This window comes from Bubalus bubalis, chromosome 11 (genome assembly GCF_019923935.1).
Source record: "Bubalus bubalis isolate 160015118507 breed Murrah chromosome 11, NDDB_SH_1, whole genome shotgun sequence".
Lineage (NCBI taxonomy): Eukaryota > Metazoa > Chordata > Mammalia > Artiodactyla > Bovidae > Bubalus > Bubalus bubalis.
In genome coordinates this window covers 1522458-1549427 of record NC_059167.1, presented here as the reverse complement: position 1 = coordinate 1549427, position 26970 = coordinate 1522458, and the positions used below count along the sequence as shown (strand labels likewise).

The following is a 26970-nucleotide window of genomic DNA, read 5'->3' as shown; positions in this document are numbered from 1 at the left end:
TGGAAAGTAAATGGGAAAGATACACTATGAATATTAAGTAAGTGAAGCCTGTGGTAACTAGATTAATATCAGACAAAACACACTTCAAGGCAAAGGGTATGACCAGAGAGAGAGACACATCTCATAAAGATGGTCCCTAGAGAGACATCTCATAGAAATGGTCCCTGCGTCAGGAGGGTATGATAATTACAAACGCTTATATTCAGGCAGGAGACAGTTGGGCCCCAGGCTGAACAATTTCTCCCCTGTGGACAGAAACTCCTGAACAGTAGAAACTCCATAAAGCAGGTTGATGGAGGAGGCTGGGCCTTGCCCAGATAAGAGAGAAAAGACCGCACACTCCATTCTCAGAGTTAAGAAGACCTCCCAGACTACACATGCCCAGAAAGGCTCCACAGAGATCAACAGAAAGGAAGCATCACCTCAGAGTTAAATGATGCAGCTGCCCATAGGCTTCTTCTCTAGTATCCGTCTTGGCTAAAAGATGCACACATACACAGGAGGATCCTGAGATAAGCCAAACACAGACTCAGAACCCGGCAAAGCAAGATGACTGGTCAAAGCAAACTGGAAGAAATGCCCCATAAAAGTGATTCAAACTACCACAAGGGCGAGCCTCAGCGCACCTGTGTGTCTGTCCACACACACTGTACTCTCCAACCTAATAAACACTTTACTTGCTTCATGACTCTCCGTCTCTATGTGGAAATTCATTTCTACACAGCTGACAGGCCAGGGCCTGTCCCTGGCCACTGTCCCTGGTGTGTAGTGGCTCGCATTCAGCATTCTCCCTGCCGCTCCCGACCTCAGGCTCGGGCAGGAACCAAAGCCCTGCTTCAAGCCTCTGCAGGCTGATAGTGAATAACAGCTTCGAAGTACGTGAAACAAAAACTGATACACTTCAAGGAAGAAACAGACAATTCCACATAGTTGGTGCTTTTAATACTCTCGATAATTGTCGGAATAACTAGAACAAATGTTAGTAAAGACAGAAGGTCTGAAGAACACTATGGACAGCCTTGACATAGAACACTACCTCCAGCAACTGCAGAATACATACTCTTTTTAAAGGGTTCTTTTTTTGGCTGTGGTTGGTCGTTGTTGCTGCACACAGGCTTTCTCTGGTTGCAGCAGAGGGGCTCCTCCTCGCTGCGGTGCTCGTGTTTCTCCTTGCAGGGGCTTCTCTTGTGGAGCAGCATCTCTAGCTAGGCAGGCTTCGGTCGCTGTAGCTCACGGGCTCAGTCATTGAGGCGTATGGGTTTAGCTGCTCTGAAGCATGTGGGATCTTCCAGGACCAGGGATGGAATCATTGCAAGAGTCTGCATTGCAAGGCAGACTCTCAACCACTGGACCACCAGGGAAGCCCAGAATACATGTTCTTTTCAAGTGCATATGGTACATTCTCTAAGACTATATTCTGGACCGTGATACAGTCAATTTAGGAGGACTGAAACATATCATACATGGCCCTCTGACCTGTGAATGAAAAACTGTGCTTGCCTTATCGGTAAACCAAGGCTGTGGTAGCCGTCAAGCCACTGCAGCCACCCCAGCGGTGCACTCTGAGGGGACTCAGGGTGGGAAAGACAGGATACTGGCCCTCATAGCTCAGGCGCACATCAAAGGAACGGTTGCAAGGAGCCCAGATGTTTGTGCTGAGCTCATTAACCTGGGATGTCTGCTTTTCTTTCATTAGTGACTGAACAGCAACAACAATTAATGGTAATCTTTTGATGTTCCACTACCTGGTTTTTATTGCAAAATTCCTATATATCCTGGCTCCTCCCCTTCTTCAGAGCAATCCCTCAGAGCTACCTGAGAAGCTGTCTCCTGGGTTGAAGTCCTCAGAAAGTCTATCAAATACAATCTAATTCTCAGCTTTCAGGCTGTGTATTTTCTTCAGTCAACAGACCACACTGAAAATGTTAGGAATAATTTGTCTTAAGAAATAGATTTTTAAAACAAGTAACAATACATGGCTAAATTTGTAGGTCAAAGGAGAAAAAAAATCAGAAAATATTTTCAATAAAATGATGTAAAAATACAACATACCAAAATTTTTAGGGTGCAGCTAGCCCAGGACTAACGAGATTTATAGTTGAAAAATGCTAACATTAGAAAAGAATTTTAGATCTAAAATTTGTGATCTAATAATCCACTATAGGAAGTTGGAGGGAAAAAAAAAAAAGTAAACCCAAAAGGAAGCAGAAGAATGAAAATAGAGGAGTAGAAATACTACATTAAATTTACTCCAGAAATGCAAGGTTGGTTTGACATTAGAAAAGCAATAAATGAAAACCAAGATATTAGTAAAGGATAAAATTATACGATCATTACACTAGATGCAGAAAAAAGCATTTGATAACATTCACTCATTCATGTTTTATTTTTTTTTTAACTCAGAAACAAAAATAAAAGATACTTTCTCAACCTGATAAAGGGTATCAGTGAAAAACCGACACTAATCAATGCAGAAAAACTAAAGGCTGTCTCCTGAGATCAGGAACAAGACAAGATGTTTGCTTCCACCTCCTCTATTCAACATTATACTGAGGTCCTGGCCATTGCACCATGAATAGAAAAAAAAAAAAAAAGATAAGTATCAAAAAAGAAGCAAAACTCTATTTTGGATAACATGGTAATTTACATAGAAAATCCTAAAGGAATCAACTACCCAACTAATGCATAAATTTAGCAAGGTTGCAGGAACCCAGTTAATTTGTAAAAATCATTTCTATTTTTACATACTACAGCAAATAGCTAGAAAGTAGAATCTTGATATTTCATTTACAACTGCATCAAAACCCCAAAATACTTTAGAATGAATTTACAAAAGATGTACAAGATCTCTACATGAAAAATTTCCAAGACTGACATAAATTGAGGGCTATACCTCATTCATGAATTAAGATGTCAGTTGTCCCTAAAATAGATCCAACACAATCCTAATTAAGATCTCACAAGTTTTTTTTTTTTTTTTTTCTGGTGAAATTAACAAGCTGATTATACAATTTTTATGGAAATGTTAAGATCCTGTAATATTCAAAGAAAATCCTGATAAAGGAGAGCAAAGTTGGAGGATTCACACAAAAGCTGCAAGTAACCTTATGGACTGCAGCCCACCAGGCTCCTCTGTCCATGGGATTCTCCAGCAAGGATAGTGGAGTGGATTGCCATGCCCCCACTCCAGGGGCTCTTCCCACCCCAGGGATCAAACCTGGCTCTGCTGCGTTACAGGCAGTCTTTACTGTCTGAGCCACAAGGAAAGCCAGTAATCTAAACATCGTGGTATTAATATAAGGATGGACAAATAATGAGCAAGATACAGATTCCCAAAATAAATTCGCTTTTGTCTTTTCAGCAAATGACACTAAAATAACTGAATATCCACAGGGACAAAAGACACCTCATACCTCGACTCTCAGCTCACGCCAGACAGAAACAAACCGAAGAAACAAAGTTTGATCAAAGACCAACATACAGAGGCTAAAACTATACAATTTCTAGGGGAAAAGAGCCCGTAAAACTTATGCAACCTTGAGAGAGGTGAGGTTTCTTGATACACAGAGATCCAAATGTAAAAGAAATGATTGATAAATTGGGCCTTACTAAAAACATACCCATCAGAAATAATTAGGCAAGTCAGAGAATGTGGAAAACATTTCTAAGATACCATACCTGAGAAAGGACTAGCATCCTGGATTTATGTAAAGAATTCCTACAGCTCAGTAGTAAGAAAGAGAAATGGATACTCAACAGAGATTTGAGGAAGCAGATACACTGATGCCAAACGCTCAGCTTCTCTGTACCTTGGTGCTGACTAGAACCTTGGAGACAGAGTTGTGAGCGAAATAGAAAAGAACAGCTTTGTTACTTTGCCAGCAAGGGGGGCCACTGGGTGCTAATGATTACAAAAGCGTGTGTCCTCAGCTTGGAGAAGAGAGACCTTTTATAGTAATTGTTCAAAGAGGCCGTGATCAGTTCACAGACATTCTTCTGATGAGTTGGTGGTAAGGTTGAGTAAGCAATGAGAGGTAAGAAAGCCTTCCTCAGCAATCAATGCAAAGAAATGCAGGAAAACAACAGAATGGGAAAGACTAGAGATCTCTTCAAGAAAATTAGAGATACCAAGGGAAATTTTCATGCAAAGATAGGCTCAATAAAGGACAGAAATGGTATGGACCTAACAGAAGCAGAAGATATTTAGAAGAGGTGGCAAGAATTCACAGAAAAACAATACAAAAAAGATCTTCACAACCCAGATAATCACAGTGGTGTGATCACTCATCTAGAGCCAGACATCCTGGAATGCGAAGTCAAGTGGGCCTTAGAAAGCATCTCTACGAACAAAGCTAGTGGAGATGATGGAATTCCAGTTGAGCTGTTTCAAATCCTAAAAGATGATGTTGTGAAAGTGCTGCACTCAATATGCCAGCAAATTTGGAACACTCAGCAGTGGCCACAGGACTGGAAAAGGTCAGTTTTCATTCCAATCCCAAAGAAAGGCAATGCCAAAGAATGCTCAAACTATCGCACAGTTGCACTCATCTCACACACTAGCAAAGTAATGCTCAAAATTCTCCAAGCTAGGCTTCAACAGTACGTGAACCATGAACTTCCAGATGTTCAAGCTGGATTTAGAAAAGGTAGAGGAACTAGAGTTCAAATTACCAACATCCGCTGGATCATCGAAAAAGCAAGAGTTCCAGAAAAACATATATTTCTGCTTTATTGACTATGCCAAAGCCTTTGTGTGGATCACAACAAACGAAATTCTGAAAGAGATGAGAATACCAGACCACCTGACCTGCCTCCTGAGAAATCTGTATGCGGGTCAGGAAGCAACAGTTAGAACCAGACACAGAACAACAGACTGGTTCCAAATAGGAAAAGGAGTACATCAAGGCTGTATATTGTCACCCTGCTTATTTAACTTATATGCAGAGTACATCATGAGAAATGCTGGGCTGGAGGAAGCACAAGCTGGAGTCAAGATTGCCGGGAGAAATATCAATAACCTCAGATATGCAGATAACACCACCCTTATGGCAGAAAATGAAGAACTAAAGAGTCTCTTGATGAAAGTGAAAGAGGAGAGTGAACAAGTTGGCGTAAAGCTCAACATTCAGAAAACTAAGACCATGGCATCTGGTCCCATCACTTCATGGCAAATAGATGGGGAAACAATGGAAACTGTTTTCCATAAAGAAAGTCTCTTTCTTTATGGGAAATAAAATAAAGTGAGAGAGTTTATTTTCTTGGGCTCCAAAATCACTGCACATGATGACTGCAGCCATGAAATTAAAAGACGTTTACTCCTTGGAAGAAAAGTTATGACCAACCTAGACAGCATATTAAAAAGCAGAGACATTACTTTGCCAACAAAGGTCCATCTTGTCAAAGTGATGGTTTTTCCAGTAGTCATGTATGGATGTGAGAGTTGGACTATAAAGAAAGCTGAGTGCTGAGGAATTGATGCTTTGAACTATGGTGTTAGAGAAGACTCTTGAGAGTCCCTTGGACTGCCAGGAGATCAAACCAGTCCATCCTAAAGAAATCAGTCCTGAATATTCATTGGAAGGACTGATGCTGAAGCTCACTACTTTGGCCCCTGATGCAAAGAACTAACTCATTTGAAAAGACCCTGATGCTGGGAAAGGTTGAAGGAGGGAGGAGAAGGGGACAACAGAGGATGAGGTGGTTGGATGGCATCACCGACTGGATGGACATGAGTTTGAGTCAACTCCGGGACATGAGTTTGAGTTGGTGAAGGACAGGGAGGCCTGATGTACTGCAGTCCATGGGGTCACAAAGAGTCGGACACGACTGAGCCACTGGACTGAACTGAAGTTTAGGAGTCAGCATCAGCAACTTTCAGGTCCAACTGGTATGGAGTCTACATGCTTGTGGGCAGCCTATCTTCATCAATCATTACCTTTCTCCACCTGGAGGGGGTTTCAGTGTCTATAGAATAGGTTACAGATATTGTGTGTGTGTATCCATTGTGGGCGAAATAGGACCTTGCCCCAAGGCTACCCTTGACTGTTTGCTTCTTCCTGGTCTCACATCCCCGCCCTTCCCTAATTAACAACTCCTTGAATCTGTCCAGTGGAGCTCAGAGAAGGTCAAGGATGCTGAATGAAGGCTGTTTCTTATAATCAAAGGAACAGGGAGGAGCGGAGAAAGGCTTTGTGCCCTGGAGCCCCACAGGGCCCTGCTTGGTATCAGTGCAAATGGCCAACAAGCACATTAGTCAGCGCAGGTGCTCAGTCGTGTCCTACTCCTTGCAGCCCCATGGACTGTAGCCCAACAGGCTCCTCTGTCCAGGGGATTTCCCAGGCAAGAATATTGCACTGGATTGCCATTTGCTCCTCTAGGGAATCTTCCAGACCCAGGGATCGAACCCTCATCTCCTGCATTGCAGGCGGATTCCTTACTGCTGAGTCATCGGGAAAGCCACATAGTCCTCAGGGAAATGCAAATTAAACTACAGTGAGATACCAGTACACATCCACCAGTATATTTAAAATTAAAATGGCTGACTCTGACGAATGTTCACAAAGATATTGGACATCCAAAACTGTACCTTGTCAGTTGGTACAGCTACTTTGGATAAATGTTAGCTTCTTATAAAATTAAACACCGCCACTGTGGTCCCAAAGAGTCAGACATGCCTGAGTGACTGGACTGAACTGAACTGAACTATGACCCCGCAATTCCACTCCGAGGTGTTTACCCAAGAGATACGAAAACATGCGTCCACAAACACTTGTGCAAGAATGCGCCTAACAGTTTTATTTATGATGACAAACACCTTTTTATTTTCTTTTTGGTAGTCCACTGATTTTTAATTGCATGTACAGGGGAGCCTGGTGGGCTGCCGTCTATGGGGTCACACAGAGTTGGACATGAATGAAGCGACTTAGCAGCAGCAGCAGGGATAATTCAACAAATCAACAAATGTTGTGACCCCATGGATTACACACTCCGTGGAATTCTCCAGGCCAGAATACTGGAGTGGTTAGCCCTTCCCTTCTCCAGGGGCTCTTCCCAACCCAAGTCTCCCCGAATTGCAGGCGAATTCTTTACCAGCTGAGCCACCAAGGAAGCCCAAGAATACTGGAGTGGGTAGCCTATCCCTTCTCCCTCAGATCTTCCCGACCCAGAAATTGAACCAGGGTCTCCTGCATTGCAGGCAGATTCTTTACCAACTGAGCTATCAGGAAAGCCAAACAGATAACAGATAGTGGCAATATTATAGGAAAAAATAACAGCAAAGCAGGAGGATAAAATTTCCCTCATCAGTCTTGATGCGCTTTCTTTCTAATATTGTAATCAGAGAAGACTTAGTAATAAGGTGGCACTGAAGAAAGGCCTGAGGAGGTGAGGAAGAAATCCAAGTCCGTATGGAAGTTGAGGGAATCTTGGCAAGTAGAGAGGAAGCATGTGCAAAGACCCTGAGGTGATGTGTTCAGGGAAAATCAGGAACTCAAAGAAAGGGGGGTGAAATAGATAAATGGAGGTCAGGTCACTAGGCATTTGTGTAAATTAAAAGGATCTTAGAAAACATCAGAAGAATTCCAGTGGAGGAGAGTCATACCCTGGTGGATGCCAAGCACTTTAAATAGTCCTGGTTTCTATCAGTAAGGAGAGAAGGAATATTCGAGCAATAAAAAGGGACAGACTAGTAAGATATATAACATGGCTAGATCTCAGAAAAGCAGTGCTTTACACAAAAGAATACATAACTGTGAATCCATTTATATGAAGATCTAGAGCAAGCAAAACTCATTTCTACAAAGGGAAAAGTTGATGACAGAAAAATTCAGAACCCTGATTTCCTCTGTAGGAATGTGGTTGGGAACTTGCTGGGAAGGGACCTGGGATGTTTGGTGGATAGGTTGGATAGATATGTGTTTAATTTGCAAGAGTGAATGCATTTGCCAGAACTCATTTAATGGTACACTTAAGATGTGTGCATTTCATAGTATGTAAATTTTATTCCCAAAGAGCAGAATCTGTAAGTAAGTAGGGTTGTATTGATCTCTATCGGCTTCCCAGGTGGCTCAGAGGTAAAGAATCTGCCTGCAATGCAGGGGTTCAACTCCTGGGTCCCGAAGATCCTCTGGAGAAGGAAATGGCAACCCACTCCAGTATTCTTGCCTGGAAAATCCATGGACGGAGGAGCCTGGCGAATTACAGTCCATGGGGTCTCAACAAGTCAGACACGATTTAGTGACTAAGCAACAGCACTGAACTCCAGGAAGTAAAACGCAGGGAGAAGTGCAGGGTGGGGGTGGGGAGGAGGAGGGCACTGATGTCTGCAACTTTGAAATGAATCCAAACGAGCTGAGTTGATGGAGGGAAAGAGGGATGGACAGAAACGTAAGAAAGCAAGTATAGTAAGACGTTCGTTGAGGACAAGGCAATTCACCGTAACATTCTTTCCACATGGCGGTGAGGGACTCATCACAGGACTCGCCCTGGGTGGTCGGTCACACATGCTTCTCCTATAAGCGTTGTTCTCTAAAGCCCTTGCTCCCAAAAGGCTAGATAAAAGCAGGGCATCCGGGAGTGGAGAACGAGAGAAACTAGAGGGGAACACTGGCAGCAGCATTGGGAGGACTCATGCTGAAGCTGAAACTCCAGTACTTTGGCCACCTGATGCGAAGAGCTGACTCATTGGAGAAGACCCTGATGCTGGGAAAGATTGAGGGCAGGAGGAGAAGGGGACGACAGAGGATGAGATGGCTGGATGGCATCACTGACTTGATGGACATGCGTTTGAGTAAACCACGGGAGTTGGGGATGGACAGGGAGGCCTGGCGTGCTGCGGTTCATGGGGTCGCAAAGAGTCGGACACGACTGAGTGACTGAACTGATCTAGCAGCATCAGGACTTGGTGGCAGGCGGACAGGCACCTGGAAGTGTTTGGGTCTTAATTCTCTGCTCCTGGCAGGATCGGTGGGTGGGCCCTGAGCCCAGGGCCACTCTCTCAGGAGGCGAGGAAATTCTCGTTCATTGGAAGATGCCCACGCATCTTTTCCTCCGGGATCCGCCTTCACCCCCGCAGGCCAGGGCCGGTGATTCCGGAGGGGCCGAGAGGGGCCGGGAGCGCGGGGGTGGGGGCGAGACGAGTCTGGAGGGGACTGAGCGCCCCCTCCCGGCCCCGTAGGGTCCGCGCGGGCCGGCGAGGCTGCCCCCGCCTCCAGCTCCCCTCTCCGGTCCACGTCCGGAGGGGGAGCGCCGCAGCCCCGGCGTCCCGGCCGCGGGACCGGGTTCAGCAGGTGGGCGCTGGCGTTGGGGCGGCTCCGCGCGGCCGGGGGCGGAGGACCGGGGTCGGCCCCGCGGCTCCACCTGTTGCAGCGCGGAGTGCGCCGGCCGGCCGGGCGGGGCGCGCCGAGGACCCGGAGGGGTCACTGCTCGGGAGGCGGGACGCGCGCGCGGCGCTAGCGCCCCCGCACAGCGGGCTCTCGGGGCGGGGCCCGGGAGGTTTGCAAGCGCGCCTGTGGCCGGTAGGCCTCGGGTGGGGATGGCGCTCCCTGAGCCGAGCCCTGTCGGGTCTCTCGAGCCCGCCGAGGCGGCCAAGCCCGGGCCCGGGAGCTGGAACTCTCCTGGGTCATTGTCTCGCGGCCGCGCGCCCCTCCAAACCTCGGTCCTCCGCAGCCTCTCCAGGATCCGGGGCTGGCGCCCGGCGCTCGCTTGCAGCGGGCGAGCCCAACACTTGGGCGCCCCCGGGCAGGGTCTGGAGGCCAAGGGCGCCCGATGCGGGCGCGGTGACGGGGTCTTCCTGCGGGAAGGGCCCATAGCCTCCTGGCCCCCTCGCCGCAGCCTCCCTTTCTGGTCTCCTCCTCCAGCCAACCCGGCCGCCGGCTGTCGCGCGGCGGTCGCAGGCGGAGAAGCGCGCTTGGCACGACTTCTGTGAGGGTGCGCCCCCCGGGGACCGGCTCCACCCAGCCCCTGAGCCCCGGCCTCCGGCCGGTGACCCCAGAGGCCCGAGGCCCCCGCGACGCCGCGCCCCACCGCGGACTCAGCGGGGAGGCACTTGCAGCTCCAGCGGACCGAGGCCCCGCGTCCCAGCCGTCGGCGGCCCGAGAAGCGACTGTCGAGGCGCCGGGGACCGCGGGGCCCCGCTCCACGTCAGCCCGCGAGGCCCGCAGACCCCGTCTCTGGGGGCGGGCCCGGGGCTTGTCCTGAGGACGCCCCACGCCCCCGCCCCCCCGCCCCCGGAGCGGGGCCGGGCGCCAGGGGGCACGGCGGCGCACCCTCGGGCCCCGCAGAAGCGGGCTCAGCCCCGGGAGGGCGGGGGCGGCGGCGGACCAAAAAGCGGATTTGAAACCGCGCGTCAGGGCGGACGTGGCAGCTAGCGCGGTCCACGCGGCGGCCCCGGGAGCCGCGCGGCCGGAGGCGATGGGTGAGGCGGTGGCCGCGCGGCCCGGGGCGGGCTGAGCGCGCGGCCGCGCCCTACCTCCCTGGGAGCCCCGGCGACGATCGGCCCGGGGCCGGGCCATGGCCGGCCGGGGCTGCGGCGGCGACTGCGGCCCGGGCCGAGCGAACGAGGACAACGCGCGCTTCCTGCTGCTCGGCGCGCTCCTGGCGCTCTACCTGCTGGGCGGCGCCGCCGTCTTCTCGGCGCTGGAGCGGCCGCACGAGCGCCAGGCCCGGCAGCGCTGGGAGGAGCGCCTGGCCGGCTTCGGCCGCCGCCACAACCTGAGCCGCGACGCGCTGCGCGGCTTCCTCCGCCACTTCGAGGAGGCCGCGGCCGCCGGCGTCCGCGTGGACGGCGCGCGCCCGCGCTGGGACTTCCCCGGCGCCTTCTACTTCGTGGGCACCGTCGTGTCCACCATCGGTGAGTGCGCCCCGGGGGGCGGCGGGCGGGCCCCGCGCTTCCCGGCCCCGCGCCCGGCCGGGCGGCGCAGGTGGGACCCGCTAAGGGACCAACAGGTGACAGGCCCTCCTTGCTGTTTGCGGCAAGGTCCGCGGACCAGCTGCGGCAGAGTCACCTGGAGCTTGTTCTAAACGCAGTCCCAGCCCCTTCGGGACCCTGGAGTCATAATCTGCGGGTTCAGAAAATCCCCAGGGGATTTGAATGATCCTTCAATCGGAGACGACTTCCCTGGTGGCTCAGATGGTAAAACATGCGCTTACAATGCGGGAGACCTGGGTTCAATCCCTGCGTCGGGAAGATCTCCTGGAGAAGGAAATGGCAACCCACTCCAGTATTCTTGCCTGGAGAATCCCATGGATGGAGGAGCCTGGCAGGCTACAGTCCATGGGGTCACAAAGAGTCGACACAACTGAGCGACTTCACTCACTCAATTGGAGACGCTCTGTAATGGGAGATGCTCAGTCTAGTTAAGGAGGCTGAGCTTGAGTTCATGGAATATTAAGGAGAACGCTTACAGATCGGGACTAGGAACCTACATTTATTAAATGAGTTCAGTTCAGTCGCTCAGTCGTGTCCGACTCTTTATGACCCCATGAACGACAGCACGCCAGGCTTCCCTGTCCATCACCAACTCCCGGAGTCCACCCAAACCCATGTCCATTGAGTCGGTGATGCCATCCAACCATCTCATCCTCTGTCGTCCCCTTCTCCTGCCCTCAATCTTTCCCAGCATCAGGGTGTTTTCTAGTGAGTCAGTTCTTCGCATCAGGTAGCCAAAGTATTGGAGTTTCAGCTTCAGCATCAGTCCTTCCAATAAATATTCAGGACTGATTTCCTTTAGGATGGACTGGTCGGATCTCCTTGCAATCCAAGGGACTCAATGAAATGAGTTAGTGCCTTGCATAAAGCACTGGTTTGAGGGGGAGACACGTTTTTAAAAGGCTGACCACGACTTCCTACTTAACACAGAGAAAATAAATATGAGTTTGGAGGTAAGGAGGCGAAAGTGCTAATGAAGATGGAAATTGTTTTCTATCAGGAAGAAGCTGGTTGGGGTCTGCAGAAGGGACCTATAGGCTGAACCAGTTAGTGCTGGCCTGACTGGGGTCTGGAGACGAAAAGTACTTCACACTCTGGAAGAGGAGAGGATTGCTTTCAGGGCCCAGTGATCTGTATGGAGTAGTGGAAAGAGAGCTAGGAAGGTCTTCTGGCCCATGGGGTGAGGGAGGGAGCTTTACTGCGGAGCTGGAACTGAACTAGAGGCAGTTGGGAGCTAGTGAGAGTTTCTGAGCGAGAGGCATAAGGCTACCATCTCTTACACCTTTATTACCAGCAGGAGGAAAAAGGTTGGGGGTCTTTGCACTCCGAGGGCTTGCTCACCCTTGAATGTAATGAGTGATAAAGAGTTTTGGGGAAGATGCTGCACAAATTTTGAAGAAAGCAGAGGTCTGGAGTGGAGGAGGGGCTTTGAAAGGCTTCCCAGAAGCGGAGTGGTGCAGGGCTGGCTGCTGGAACCCCAGGAGCACCAGCAGGGCTTCCAGGGGCTCGGGGGTGCCCTGCTGCTATGGCCCCGAGTTGCCAGAGAGCTTGTCCAGGAGGCAGGTGACACGGCGAACTTCCCTGATGCTCCCACTCAGGGTTGTCTTAGGCAGACATTCTGCCAGGAGAAAACATTCTGCACTGAGTGTAACAGATCAGCCTCGGGCCTGGTTAGTCAGGGAAGACTGCCTGGGTTCGTCTAGAAGCCCAGGGCCTCAGCCGGTGAGCAGGAGGCCAGGAAGAGAGGACCCGCGTGGTTACAGACCGGACCCACATGGTTACAGACCCGACCCCCGTGGTTACGGACCCGTGGGCTCCGCCAGAAGTCCGTGCACGCTAAACGGCTTCAGTCCAGCTGTGCGACCCCTTGGGCTGCAGCATGCCAGGCTCCTCTGTCCACGGGAGTCTCCAGGCCAGAACACTGGAGTAGGTTATACAGGAGAGGTAAGACATGCAGGTTCCATCCCTGGGTAGGAAAGATCCCCTGGAGGAGGGAATGGTAACCCAGACCAGTATTCTTGCCTGGAGACTCCCGTGGACAGAGGAGCCTGGCGGACTACAATCCATGGGGTCAGGAATAGTCAGACTCGACTGAGTGACTGACACCCAGTTGGTGGGAGATTTCAGTCCTCCCCACCCTCTCCACAAGCCACCCGTTTGTACTTCCCATGGACACAGAGGTCGAGAGGAGCAGAATATGAGTAGACTGGTGAACCCCAAGGCCAGGGAACCTCGGGCGTTGTGGATGGGTGGGCGTGTGAGCTCACCTGGGGTGCAAATGGAGCACTGTAGCCGTGGGACAGGAGGAAGCCTGGACCGAGTGTGGAGTTGGGGCTCTCCATCCTGCCTGTGACCGGGGCAGGTTTAACATCCGGAGCCCCGTCCTTCTCGGAATCATCTGTAGGTGCCCACGTTGGTATCTGGCACGTTGTAGCTGTTGAGTAAATATTAGTCCTGTCTCCTTCCCCATACTCTGTCCCGAAGGCTGCCCCTTTGAAAGGTTCTTGTAAAGGATAATGAGCTCATATAATTAATTGTTCTTTAAAAAGTACAAAGCACTATATAAGTATGGGTTTATTTTTACTCTCTCATTTCTCACGTTTCCTTAAATTGTTTCATTAATTGCTGATGGAATAATGGTACTTGCTGTCCTTTCCGGGGGCACATTAGGCACGCACTGTGATTGTCATGTGAGGATGTGAAGCAGCCAGTTGCATAAATTAATCGCAATTTTAATCAACATGATTCATATGGTAAGTGTGATTATTCCTATTTTACAGATGAGGAAACTGAAGCTTCATGTTCTTTGTAAAGTAAAGAAGAGAAAAACCATCTGTAATGACACCACCTAAAAGTAACCATTGTTGACATTTTGATACATTACATTTTTTAACTGAAGTCTAGTTGATTTACAATGCTGTGTTAGTTTTAGATATACAGCAAAGTGATTCAGTTATACATACGTAATACCTGTTTTTTTTTTTTTTTTCAGATTCTTTCCCCTTATAGGTTGTTGCAATGTATTGAATATTGTTTTCTGTACAATAGGTCCTTGTTAGTTGGTGCGTTTTTTCTGTTCTTTTTTCCCCATGGACACACATGTACATACATATTTTTCTAAATTTGTATCATGTTCTATAAACCATTTATGTCGTGTATTTTAACTATAGTATTACATGATGGGTTTTTCTTCTAAAAATTAGTGCCACTATGCTTTACCATGCAAAGATGTTGACATAACGATAACAAGAAAGCTTACAGCAGAATAATCATAAAATGTAAGTAAACTTTAGAACTAGGAAAAAATAACAGAAATATGGAAAGCAACTGGATCTAGGAAATTGCCAGAGGGGAGTTCCGTCTTAGCTTAAGTTCCCTCGGATGTAGACTCTGAGCAAAGAATCTGGGTGCAAGCAGTTTCCTGGCAGATTCAAGAGACACGGGGAGGTGAGGGAGGAACCGATACAGGAAAGGGAAGTCCATCACTGCAGGGTGTGCTATGAGGCAGAAACCAGAGCAGGCAGCTGATGCTTAATCCCAGGTTGGAAGCTGTGAGGATTAGCGCAAAGCTCACGAACCAGATTTACCCCAGGTAAGGGAGCTGGGGCATTTATACACCCACGCCCATGAGAAACTGGTCAAAAGCTGCTTAGAGGATGCAGGGAAACACAAAAAAGTAATTCCCAGATACTTCTGGTCTGATTTTCCCTGGACAGCCCAAGAGTAGCCTTCTGATAAGATATAGGCACTGGCCATTTGAAATCAGGCCAGTGTGCCCAGAACTGGTTAAAGGAGATCCCAGGCGTGTGGACTGAGTGTCACCATTGACTATTCAGGCTTCGAATGTGGCTGCATGTACTGTGGCAGAGTCATGACCCCGACTGGAGTTCTGATGAGAAAAAAGGAAGCATAAACCTTTTCCCAGTACGCAATCCCAGTATGATGCTGAAGCTGAAGCTCCAGCTGATGCAAAGAGCTGACTCATTGGAAAAGACCCTGATGCTGGGAAAGATTGAGGGCAAGAAGAGAAGCGGGTGACAGAGGATGAGATGGCTGGATGGCATCACCGACTCGATGGACATGAGTTTGAGTAAATTCCAGGAGTTGGTGATGGACAGGAAGGCCTGGCATGCTACAGTCCATGGGGTCACAAAGAGTCGGACACAACTTAGCAACTGGAAAACAGCAACAACCCTCAAAAATGTTTCCCCCTTGGCATTTCATATGGGAAACATTGTATAGGACCATGGATGATGCTCATAAACAGTATTTTCCTGGAAAATGCAATTGAGGATTTCATGCATCTGCTGTCTGAGACCTTTTTAAATTTTTTTTTTTTTCTGATATGGACCGTTTTAAAGTCTTTATTGAATTTGTTACAATATTGCCTCTGTTTTATGTTTGGCTTCTTGGCCTCGAGGCATGTGGAATCTTAACTCCCAGACAAGGGATCCAACCCGCATCCCCTGCTTTGGAAGGCGAAGATCCAACCACTGGACCACCAGGGAGGTCCCTAATTGGTTAAAAGTCTTTGATTTAGAAGTCAGAGCAGTGACTTTTCCTGGAAGTTATATAGAGGGAAACACTGATCACAAGTTAAGTATTTGTTTGAAATTATGCAGAGATTCATAAATATGTATTATGAAGTTGTTAACCATTAAAAAAAAAGTGAGAGCAGAGTGAAAGACAATTTGACAGTTTCTCAAAACTTTAAACATAGAACTTCACATGAAATTCCCCTAAAAGAATTGAAAGCAGAAACTCAAAACAGATACAGGAACCCCTCAGAGCCGTCGTGAGTCCAGGTCCAAACGACCACAGTAAAGTGAGTGTCGCAATAAAGCGACCTTTTGCCTCCCTCGTGCTTGTGAAATTTGTGATTACGCTGTACTGTAGTCTATTAAGTGTGCAATAGCATTATGTCTAACAAAAAGCATACACCTTAATTGAAAAAGGCCTTATAGCGAGAAAACACTAACCATCACTTGAGCCTTCAGTCAGTCAGGCTTTTTACAGTAGTAACATCAGGGGCTCCTGACTACAGCCCACCAGAGCAAATAAAACAATAAAGAAACAGTGTGAAATACTGCAAGAATTACCAAAACAGAGCACAGAGATGTGAAGTGAGCAAATGCTGCTGGAAATGTGGCATCTGCAGACTTCCTCGTCACAGGGTTGTCACAAACCTTCAATTTGTGAAAAACCCGATACCGTGCAGCACAGTAGAGCAAAGTGCAGGGAAAGAGGTCTGCCTGAATTTGCACAGCAGCGTTCACTGTGGTGCTGTCCACAAGAGCCAACAGGTGGAACCAGCCCGAGTGTCCAGCATCAGACGAATGGATTAAAAATGTGCACGCCTACAATGCAGTGTTCCTCAGCTATAAAAAGCAATGAGGTTGTGGTGTTTGCTGCAACATGGATGGACCTTGAAAACATACTGCGTGAAATACAGCAGACACAGAAGGACAAATATAATTCCGCTTGCATGAGGTGCCGAGGATAGGCACTCTTCGTAGGGATGAAAAGCAGAAAAGAGACCACCAGGAGCCGAGGGAAGAAAGGAAGGCTTGTTTAATGAAATTTTTGTGGGGAATAATAAAAAAAAGTTTTGGCTGTAAATAGTGGTGATAGGTAACAGTGTGAATACGTTTAATGCCAGTGAATTGTGCACTTATGAACGGGTAAAATGACAGATATTCTGTATATTTTACCACAGTGCGGAATGTCAGAACAGAATATTAAAACGCATCTCAGGGATGTTGGTTCTGGAAGAGGCTGGTGAGCAGCCCTGAAGCAAGAGTGAGCGTGAAGTGCAGCTGGAGAAGTAAGCGGCCAGTGTAACCTTTTCACTCAGGCAGGCATCTGTTAGCGTCTGCTTCTGTGCTGGCCTGTGTATTTATAACTCAGCTTTTGTCCACAAAGGATATGACATCATTTGCAAACTGATATGGTGAGGGTAGGCTTGAAGCCTTGGGCTACTCCATAATCTCAGTTCAGTTCAGTTCAGTTGCTCAGTCGTGTCCTACTCTTTGCGACCCCATGGACTACAGCACGCCAGGACCCCCTGTCCATCACCAGCTCCTGGAATTTACCCAAACTCATGTCCATCGAGTCGGTGATGCCATCCAACCATCTCATCCTCTGTCGTCCCCTTCTCCTCCTGCCTTCAATCTTTCCCAGCATCAGGGTCTTTTCCAATGAGTCAATTCTTCACATCAGGTGGCCAAAGTATTGGAGTTTCAGCTTCAACATCAGTCCTTCCAATGAACACCCAGGACTGATTCCCTTTAGGATGGACTGGTTGGATCTCCTTGCAGTCCAAGGGACTCTCAGCAGCTTAATATGATAAGATATTACATATTACCGCCCCAGAGCGCATTGTGGGCGAGGGGCCTCCCCAGGACAGTTGTCTGCTGGGTTGGCCAGGTGTTCCAGGCTTCTTTTAGCTTCTGGCTGACCTTCACCTTCATCAGCTGATGCCCCCAGGACTGCTCGGGAATGGGCAGGAAGGGCTGAGGAGTGGGGCACCGGCAGTGAGCGGCCACTCCTGGTGGGACAGGCCACCTCCACGCGTGTCTCATTGACCACATCGAGCACCTGGAGAACCACACCTCTCCCTAGAGCCCAGTGGGCAAAGCTCGATCCTGGTGAACACACAGACGCCTACCACACATGTGTGTACAGTGTGCTAGAAATGGATCCGAGTGGATTTAAGACTGGGAGGGGGTGAGGAAACACAAGTGAGATAGAACAGTTAAGCGACAGTGTTACTACAGAGAGATGTGTCAGGAGGGCCTACGCGATTGCCAAAAACGAGCCCCAGAGCTGCCTGTGACTTTTCCAGTTGTTGAAAGAGGCAAGGACAGCCATTAAATGATTGCTTTTACTCAGTCTGACTGCTTAGAAAACACCCACCTCTTCTTAAGTGTGAATAACAATGTCTTCTATAGACTTTCATGAAAAGGACAAGATAATACGATGAGTGATCTTCCCCACAGCGTCTCCGCCGTCATCGTGAAAGGGAAGCCTGTGCGCCTGCGTGGACAGCGAGGCGCGGGGCACGGCGCAGCTCAGCACAAGCCCCTCTTGCCCAGGCGCAGGGCTGCGCCCGGTTCCCAGCGGTAGATTCTGCACTGGCGTCGCCGTCCATGAGAACCCCTCAGCGGGGACGGTGGAGCTTGTCTCAGCACAGGTTTAGGGCCTGCTTTCAGAGCTCCTGGTGCCCTTTGAGAAACTCCCCTGGGTGGTTCTCAGTCGGCAGCACGCGGAGTGTGCTTAGGGCATGTGTGATAGGAGCTGGGCTAGGGTTGGAAAGGGAGACCACCCTGGACGATTCGAAATTAGGGATTTCCCTGGTGGCTCAGACGGTAAAGTCAGTACCACAGTGCAAGAGACCCGGGTTTGCGGTGGCTCGGGAATATCCTCTGGAGAAGGCAATGGCACCCCACTCCAGTACTCTTGCCTGGAAAATCCCATGGACGGAGGAGCCTAGCGGGCTACAGTCCATGGGGTCGCAAAGAGTCGGACACGACTGAGCGTCTTCACTTCACTTTCACTTCGAGGATTCTTGCTATTTGAAGAGTGGTCCCAGAATCAGCAGGACCGGCATCACCTTGGACCTTGCTAGGAATGCAGAGTCTCAGGCCTGCCCCAGACCAGCTGAGTTAGAACCTCTGGGTGGTCACGTGTGTAAGTGCAGCTAAATTTATACTTCTCTGTCTGACTTATTTCACTAAGTATAATGTTTTCAGAGTTCAACCATGGTGTAGCATGCATCACAATTTCATTCCTTTCTATGGCTGAATAGTATTCCATTGTGGGAGAAGGCAGTGGCACCCCACTCCAGCACTCTTGCCTGGAAACTCCCATGGATGGAGGAGCCTGGTGGGCTGCAGTCCATGGGGTCGCTAAGAGTCGGACATGACTGAGCGACCTCACTTTGACTTTTCACTTTCATGCATTGGAGAAGGAAATGGCAACCCACTCCAGTGTTCTTGCCTGGAGAATCCCAGGGACCGGGGAGCCTGGTGGGCTGCCATCTATGGGGTGGCACAGAGTCAGACACGACTGAAGTGACTTAGCAGCAGCAGCAGTCTTCCATTGTACGCACGAACATTTTGTTTATCCATTCCTCTGTTTATAGACACTTGGGTTGATTCTTCCTTTTGGTAAGTCATAACCATGTTAAATTTTGAGAGCTCTGGAGTCTAGAAGGGTGCTGACGAGGTGGGCCCCTCCCTGAGCTTCAGGACTTAGACCAGCTGCTGGAGGGGCTGGAACGGAGAGGAGGTGAGACCTGCGTCAGCTGGTGGTCAGGAGGCGAGGAGCAGTCATACAGAGCAGCTCTGTGGAAGCGGGGTGTGCTGGCCCTGGGCTGAGAGCGTGGCTGAGGCTTGTGTGGGTCTGGGACGCCCGGCCCCACCTCAGTGGGAGGCCACTCAGTGTGGGTGACCAGAGTGATTGCTTTACGATGTTGTATTGATTTCTGCCGTACAGCAATGCCCATCAGTCATCATTATACATATATCTCCTCCCTCTTAAGCCTCCCTCTGTAACCCCCCATCCCAAGCCTCTAGGTCGATGACCAGATGTTCAACAACAGTTTTACTCATTTTAACTAAACAGAGATAATTATACTGGTGCCCTCTGTTGGTCCGGGGTGTGGTTCATGATTAGCGCCGTGTACTGTATTCTAGAGGGCCTTCCCAAGTGGTTCAGTGGTATAGAATTCGCTTGCCGAGGCAGGAGATGAGGGTTCAATCCCTGGGTCAGGAAGATTTCCTAGAGGAGGATAGGGCAACCGACTCCAGTGTTCTTTCCTGGAGAAAATCCCAGGGACAGAGGAGCCTGGCGGCGGCATTCCACAAGATCACAAAGAATTGGATATGACTGAGCAACTAACACTCATTTTCCATATAACCATTGTAACATGAGCAGATTGTTGTACCAATAGGTAAAAATTAATCTCATCATGGTTAGAATTTCTTTGATATGTATTAAAGTTGATTAATTTAAAAAAATATATGTATTTATTTGGCCGCCCTGGTCTCAGTTGCGACATGCAGGGTCTCCGGTCTTCATTGCTGCCTGTGGGATCCAGTTCCCCGACCAGGGGTCAAACCCAGGCCCCCTGCACTGAGAGCGTGGGGGCTTAGCCCTGGACTGCCAGGGAGTCCCATCTTCAGCAGCGTCTTCATTTTTGGAGCTCCCTCAAGTATCTGTTTGTGCAGGACGCTTGATCACCAAGAAGGTGACTCTGACACGGCCACTGCCTCCTTGCACGCCCTCTAATCTCTAAGACGAGTTGGAGGCAGTTACACGTTCCTGACTCTTCTGATTCTAGAGACTGCGCATACGTGTTGTCATCCATAAGGCTCTACTGTTATTTCTTCCCCTTTCTTTTTACAGTATTTCCTATTCACTTTCCCAAGAATTTTATGTGTTTAATTAATGTAGAATAGTTTCTTTAGCCATCCTTAAATTGTTGGATTTGGGGGTTAAATGTGATTTTTATTTTTCAGTCTGGTGTTTAATAAAAATTATGAAATTTATTGAGTGCTTACCATAGGTCATACCCAGTGCACCTCTCTAAATATGTTAATTCTTGGGACAAGCCCGTCAGGGTAGGTGCTGTTAGTGCTCTCAGGTTGCAGACCAAGATGTGAGCCTCAGAGAGCCTCCAGGCAGTGTCTGAAGCCCCCGTGGAAGTGGTGCAGGCTGTCCCTTTAGAACCTGCACTTTGACCCACCACTTCTTTGCCGTTTCCTCCTCTGGGGTCCTTGTGGGAAGAATTGCCAGTTTAAGAGGTCACAACCCCTTTTTTCAGTGTGATGGCCCTTAGGTGACCTGGGATCATAGAAGACAGAGATGATCTGTTTAGCAGAGTCTCAGGATGGTAAAAGGTTTGGGTGGAATTCTCCAGGCAAGAATTCTGGAGTGGGTTGCCATTCCCTTCTGCGGGGGGATCTTTCTGACCCAGGGATTGAACTTGCATCTCCCACATCACAGGCAGAATCTTTAACGTCTGAGCCACCAGTGAAGCCCCACCCTCCTTTATTTTTTCTGCCTACCTCCCAGGAGTCCAGTTAAACAGAGCCTGTACCTTTGATTGGAACGTTTGATCATTCTCAAAGTTGCAGCCTTCTTCCCATCAGGTAACTAATGTGCCTAGAATCTGGCTGCCCCCAGAATTTTTCTCTCCAGTTTGGACATATTTGATCCCATAAGCCACTTCCTGACTCTGCCTGTGAGCAGAGTATCGGCACCAAAGCTGTCTGTGTCTTGGGTCTTCCCTAGTATTAAGCATCTGATGAATCAGATTGACCTTAGATACCAATATTGATCTTAGAGACCGGCCAGGCAAGTGGTTTTCAAACTATGTTCCAAGAATCCTGGGATTCTCTGTGCTGTCTAAGGGCTGTCTTGCAAGCCCAGGGGTACACATCAAGGTCTTATCTCTGTTGTGTGTATTTACTTACATGGATCCAAAGTAGTTATCCTATTCTGCTACCTTTTTTATGACTCTTTTTTGGGATGTAGAAAAGATTTTTATATACTCAAATACACTCATGTTTCATGATGAGAATTGCCTGGCTGGATGAAGCACAAGCTGGAATCAAGATTGCTGGGAGAAATATCAACAACCTCAGAAATTCAGGTGACACCACCCTTATGGCAGAAAGCGAAGACGAACTAAAGAGCCTCTTGATGAAGGTGAAAGAGGAGAGTGAAAAAGCTGACTTAAAACTTAACTTTCAAAAAACTAAGTTCATGACATCTGGTCCCATCACCTTGTGGTAAATAGATGGGGAAACAATGGAAACAGTGACAGACGTTTATTTTCTTGGGTTCCAAAATCACTGCAGATGGTGACTACCGCTATGAAATTAAAAGATGCTTGCTCTTTGGAAGAAAAGCTATGACAAACTTAAACAGTGTATTAAAAAGCAGAGGCATCACTTTGCCAACAAATGTCCGTCTAGTCAAAGCTATGGTTTTTCCAGTAGTCATGTATGGATGTGAGAGTTGGATCGTAAAGAAGGCTGAGTGCCAAAAAAATTGATGCTTTTGAACTGTGGTGTTAGAGAAGACTCTTGAGAGTCTTGGACTGCAAGGAGATCCAACTAGTCCATCCTAAAGGAAATCAACCCTGAATAGTCATTGGAAGGACTGATGCTGAAGCTTCTGTACTTTGGCTGCCTGATGCAAAGAGCCAACTCATTAGAAAAGACCCTGATGCTGGGAAAGATTGAAGGCAGGAGAAGGGGACTACAGAGGATGAGATGGTTGGATGGCATCACCGACTCAATGGACATGAGTTTGAGTAAACTCCAGGAGTTGGTGATGGATAGGGAGGCCTGCGGAGAAGGCAATGGCACCCCACTCCAGTACTCTTGCTTGGAAAATCCCATGGACAAAGGAGCCTGGTGGGCTGCAGTCCATGCCTTCGCTAAGAGTCGGACACAACTGAGCGACTTCACTTTCATTTTCATGCATTGGAGAAGGAAATGGCAACCCACTCCAGTGTTCTTGCCTGGAGAATCCCAGGGACGGGGGAGCCTGGTGAGCTGCCGTCTATGGGGTTGCACAGAGTCGGACACGACTGAAGCGACTTAGCAGCAGCAGCAGGGAGGCCTGGCGTGCTGCAGTCCATGGGGTCACTGAACAACAAATACATTCATTTTGACTGACATTTTCTTCTATATTTTTTCATAAATGTGAGTCCTCTCCGTGGTTGAGATAAATATCCTCACCCATTCTCTGGTTCTAACTCATCACAATGTTATTCAAAAGGGCTTTTTTAAAAATGTTTTTGTATGGTAGGCTATATAATTATGCTTTATTTCTAAAAGTATCACATAATGATTTGAGAATGTGCATTTTCCAGAGTTCTGTTTTTTTTTCACTTGACTGTTTCTTTACATCCTGGTATCTGTATATATCTCAGCTGGGTTTTTTATGTTACAGAATTTTGGAGCAGGAAGGGACATAATCCCCACCCTCTAAACAGAGTAAATATATATATACACAACGTTGTGTGTCTGAGGACATATACACTCAGTGTTATTCATTTCATCACTTGAGTAGCTTTAAATTCTGTTAATACTTTTGTTTATCTCTTAATGCTTTATACGCTAACATCTATTTTTAAACTTGCCTCAGCACACCAGGCTTCCCTGTCCTTTACCCAGAGCTCGCTCAAACTCATGTCCATCGAGTCGGTGATGCCATCCAGCCATCTCATCCTCTGTCGTCCCCTTCTCCTCCTGCCCCCAATCCCTCCCAGCATCAGGGTCTTTTCCAATGAGTCAGCTCTTCACATCAGGTGGCCAAACTATTGGAGCTTCAGTTTCAGCATCAGTCTTTCTAATGAATGTTCAGGACTGATCTCCTTTAGAATGGACTGGTTGGATCTCCTTGCAGTCCAAGGGACTCTCAAGAGTCTTCTCCAACACCACAGTTCAAAAGCATCAATTCTTCAGCACTCAGCTTTCTTTACAGTCCAACTCTCACATCCACACATGACTACTGGAAAAACCATAGCCTTGACTAGATGGACCTTTGTCAACAATGTGATGTCTTTGCTTTTTAATGTGCTATCTAGGTTTGTCATAGCTTTCCTTCCAAGGACCCAGTGTCTTTTAAATGGTTACATTTGATTAAATTCCTGCATTTAATCTTAGCAGAGACTTGCTGACTTTTAGAACATCTCTCTAGTTGTAATTTTGAAAGTAAGCCACTTAATTTTTTAATTTCCCATTTTTGTATACGTGCTGCTGAGGCGAGCACTAATTTCCCATTTTTGAATTGAAGTATAGTTGATTTACAGTGTTGCAGTTTCTGGTACAGCAAAATGATTCAGGCATGCATACATATATTCTTTTTCATCTTCTTTTCCATTACAGTTTATTACAGGGTATTGAATGTAGTCCCCTGTGCTATCCAGTAGAAACTTGTTGTTTAATACATTTTTATACTCATTGTTGACAGTTTAAAATATTTCTCTAGGGGAGTTGGCACATTTAACATTTGCTCTCGTTTGCATTGTCTTTTTCTCTGTCTCTTATTTTCTGTTCACTTTTCAATTCTGTGCCTTCTATTACAGTAGACTGCGTATCCTTTTTATCATTTTAAGTGCAATCAGAATAAAATCTTACCTAAATTATCTGAGGATAAAAGCAATTTCTGCCTTCATTTTTTATATTTTTCTATAAAACTGAGGCTTCTTTCTCTGAACGATAGAGTCTTGCATCTTTGGTTTCAGCCCCATTTTCTCTAACCCCCTTGTCTCTCCAACTCCTCGATGTATCTTGTTCTCTGGAACAGAATATAAACTTTAAAAAATTACACTTTTGCACCTACGAACCTGCCTTGAATCATCACATCTGATAACTGATAACGACACGTCAGCTCCATTACCCCTCCCTCTCTAGTGATTTCTAGCACTTTTCTTTATTTGTACTTTCTTCTTCATTTCAGTTCTGTTCTTTCTTTTCATGCCTCTAGACCTTTGGGCTTTGATCAATAATTTACTTATTACCATTGCATTTTCTCAAGCCTTGCTTCCGCTTTCAAACAGAAAGTAGAGACCAGATTATTGACCTTGGAGAGAACGGCTTTCCTACGTGGTCTGAAAATAGTGTTCCATTTAGCGCTGGGGAAGGGCGAGGAAAGGAAGGAAGCAGTCGCTCGCCGCCCGCTGCTTCTGCGCGCGTGCGCCCTGCTTCTCCTACGTCTAACTTTGCAGCCGCTTTTATTAGCACTTCAGTCTTGAGGTTGGATTACTCCTGTTGTAGTTTCTTTGTCTCAGATATTAAAAAGGAAAAGAAGATGAGAAACGCAGCATCAGCCACAGTTTGCGTTATAGCAGAAAACCCCAGTAACAGTGGCCTCATCGCATAGAGGTTTGCCTTTCCTGCCTAGTGAGAAGTCCAGTGGTCTGCGTTTTAGCCCTGGGAGAATAGTCCACGAGGCCACCGGTGTCCCGGCGCCGTCTTTCTGTCCTGCTCAGGCAGGCTTAGACGGCAGCGCTCTCCTCGTGCTCACAAAATAGTTGCTGCGGCTCCGGGCCTGGCGACTGCCACCAAGGCAGAAGGAGAGAGGAGAAAGGGCAGAAAGCGTGTGCCAGCGAGTCGGTCCCTGGCCGAGAGTTTGCCTGGAAGTCTCCGCTTCTGTTTACATCTCCTTGGCCAGAATCGTGTCAGATTGCCCAGGCGCATCTGCCCGGAGGCTGGTCGCTAACGTGAACACACTTAAGGTTCCTTTATTAAGACAGAAGGGAAGGACAGTGTTGTGCGGCAACAACACTGTGTAGGAAACTGTTTTCTTAGTGTTTGTTCAGACGATCCTGGGCGGAAGGGGTTGTTTCGGCTTTTCAGTCTTGAGGTTATTATTCTCTAGTTGGATATTCCTTTTTTTTTTTTTGGTTTATGAACTACTTTTGCTTTGTTTTCATCTATTTGCTTAATTCCATAGTTTAAGTGTGAGTCTCCATTTATCTTCCAGCTGATTAATTCTTTTCTCCACTGTCTGATGACTGTCTTTAACAATGTTTTCAGAAGGTGTTTATTAAGGACCTGCTATTAAGCATTGGTCTAAACAGTCAGTCTTCTTTGCGATTCTCCTACTGTCTTTATTATCATCAAATAGTTCTTCATTTATAATTCTTTTTTAAACATCCTCAGGGCTTAATCTGTTTCATAATTGGAAGTTTGCACCTTGGGTCCCTTTCGTTCATTTCACTGCATCCCACCCCCGCCTTTGGCAGCTTCTCTGTATCATGAGTTCAGGTGCTGGGTTTGTTTTTTTAAAGAGATTCTGTATATAAATGACATTATACAGGATTTGTCTGTCCCTCTCGATCCGTCCATGTTGTCACAATGGCAGCATTTCCTTCTTTCTTTCTTTTTTGGCCATGTCACGTGTCATACGGGATCTTAGTTCCCTGAGCAGGGATCAAACCTGTGACTCGTGCAGTTAAGCATGGCATCTTAACCAGCGAACAGCCAAGGAAGGCCTCCTTTTAAAACATGGGCGACTAGTATTCCATTACGTATCCCATGACTTCTTTATCCGTTCACCCGCTGACGGACGCTTAGGTTGTTCCCGAGGCCTGGCTGTTGTAAGTGACACTACAGAGAACATGCGATTGCGGGCGTCTTTTCAAATTAATGATTTCCTTTCTTTTCCTTTTTCAAGTTACTTTGTTGTTTACGCTTTCGGGGTCACATATGAGAAACCGTCGCCTAATCCAGTGTCACAGAGATTTGTGCCTATGTTTTCTTCTGAGAGTTTTGTACTTTTGCTCTTGCATTAAGGTTGTAGATCTATTTTGAACCCATTGTTGTACACGTTATGAGACAAGGGTCCAGCCTAAGTCTTTTCCATGCAGTATCCAGTCCCAGCAGCATTTGTTGAAAAGACTATACTCTCCCTCATTGAATAGTTTTGACTCCCTGGTGAAAAATCAGTTGACCATGAATGTGAGGGTTGATTTCTGAACTCTCAGTTCTATTCCACTGATCTCCATGTGTATCCTCAGCAAGCTCCACACTGCCGGGGCTACTTTAACTTTGTGGTTAATTGTGAAATCAGGAAGTGTGAATCCTCCAGGGTTGTTGTTCTTCTTCAGAATTGTTTTGGCTATTACGGGTGCCTTGAACTTTTGTGTGCATTTTAAGATCAGCTTGTCAATTTCTACAAAGAAGGCTTGTGTTGGCTCTGTAGATCAACTAGGGGAATATTGTGATTTTTAAAATATTATGTGTTATAATCCATGGCGTGTCTTTTCATCTATTTGGATCCTTTAATCTCTTTCAATAATGACTTCTCTGGTGGCTCAGATGGTAAAGCGTCTGTCTACAGTGCGGGAGACCTGGGTTCAATCCCTGGGTTGGGAAGATCTCCTGGAGAAGGGAATGGCACCCCACTCCAGTATTCTTGCCTGGAAAATCCCATGGACAGAGGAGCCTGGTAGGCGACAGTCCATGGGGTCGCAAAGAGTTGGACACGACTGAGCGACTTCACTTTCCTTTCCTTTCCTT

General features: G+C 47.6%; 1 protein-coding gene across 1 annotated transcript in view; it reads left to right on the top strand.

The window, feature by feature from the left end:
* Positions 1-10383: 10383 nt before the first annotated feature.
* KCNK13 (potassium two pore domain channel subfamily K member 13) overlaps positions 10384-26970 on the top strand; it is a 108612-nt gene continuing 92025 nt past the window's right edge. The window contains exon 1 of the mRNA XM_025295096.3: positions 10384-10849. Coding sequence (XP_025150881.2) covers positions 10510-10849 — 340 coding nt within the window. The 5' untranslated portion in view covers positions 10384-10509. The remainder of the gene's footprint in view (positions 10850-26970) is intronic.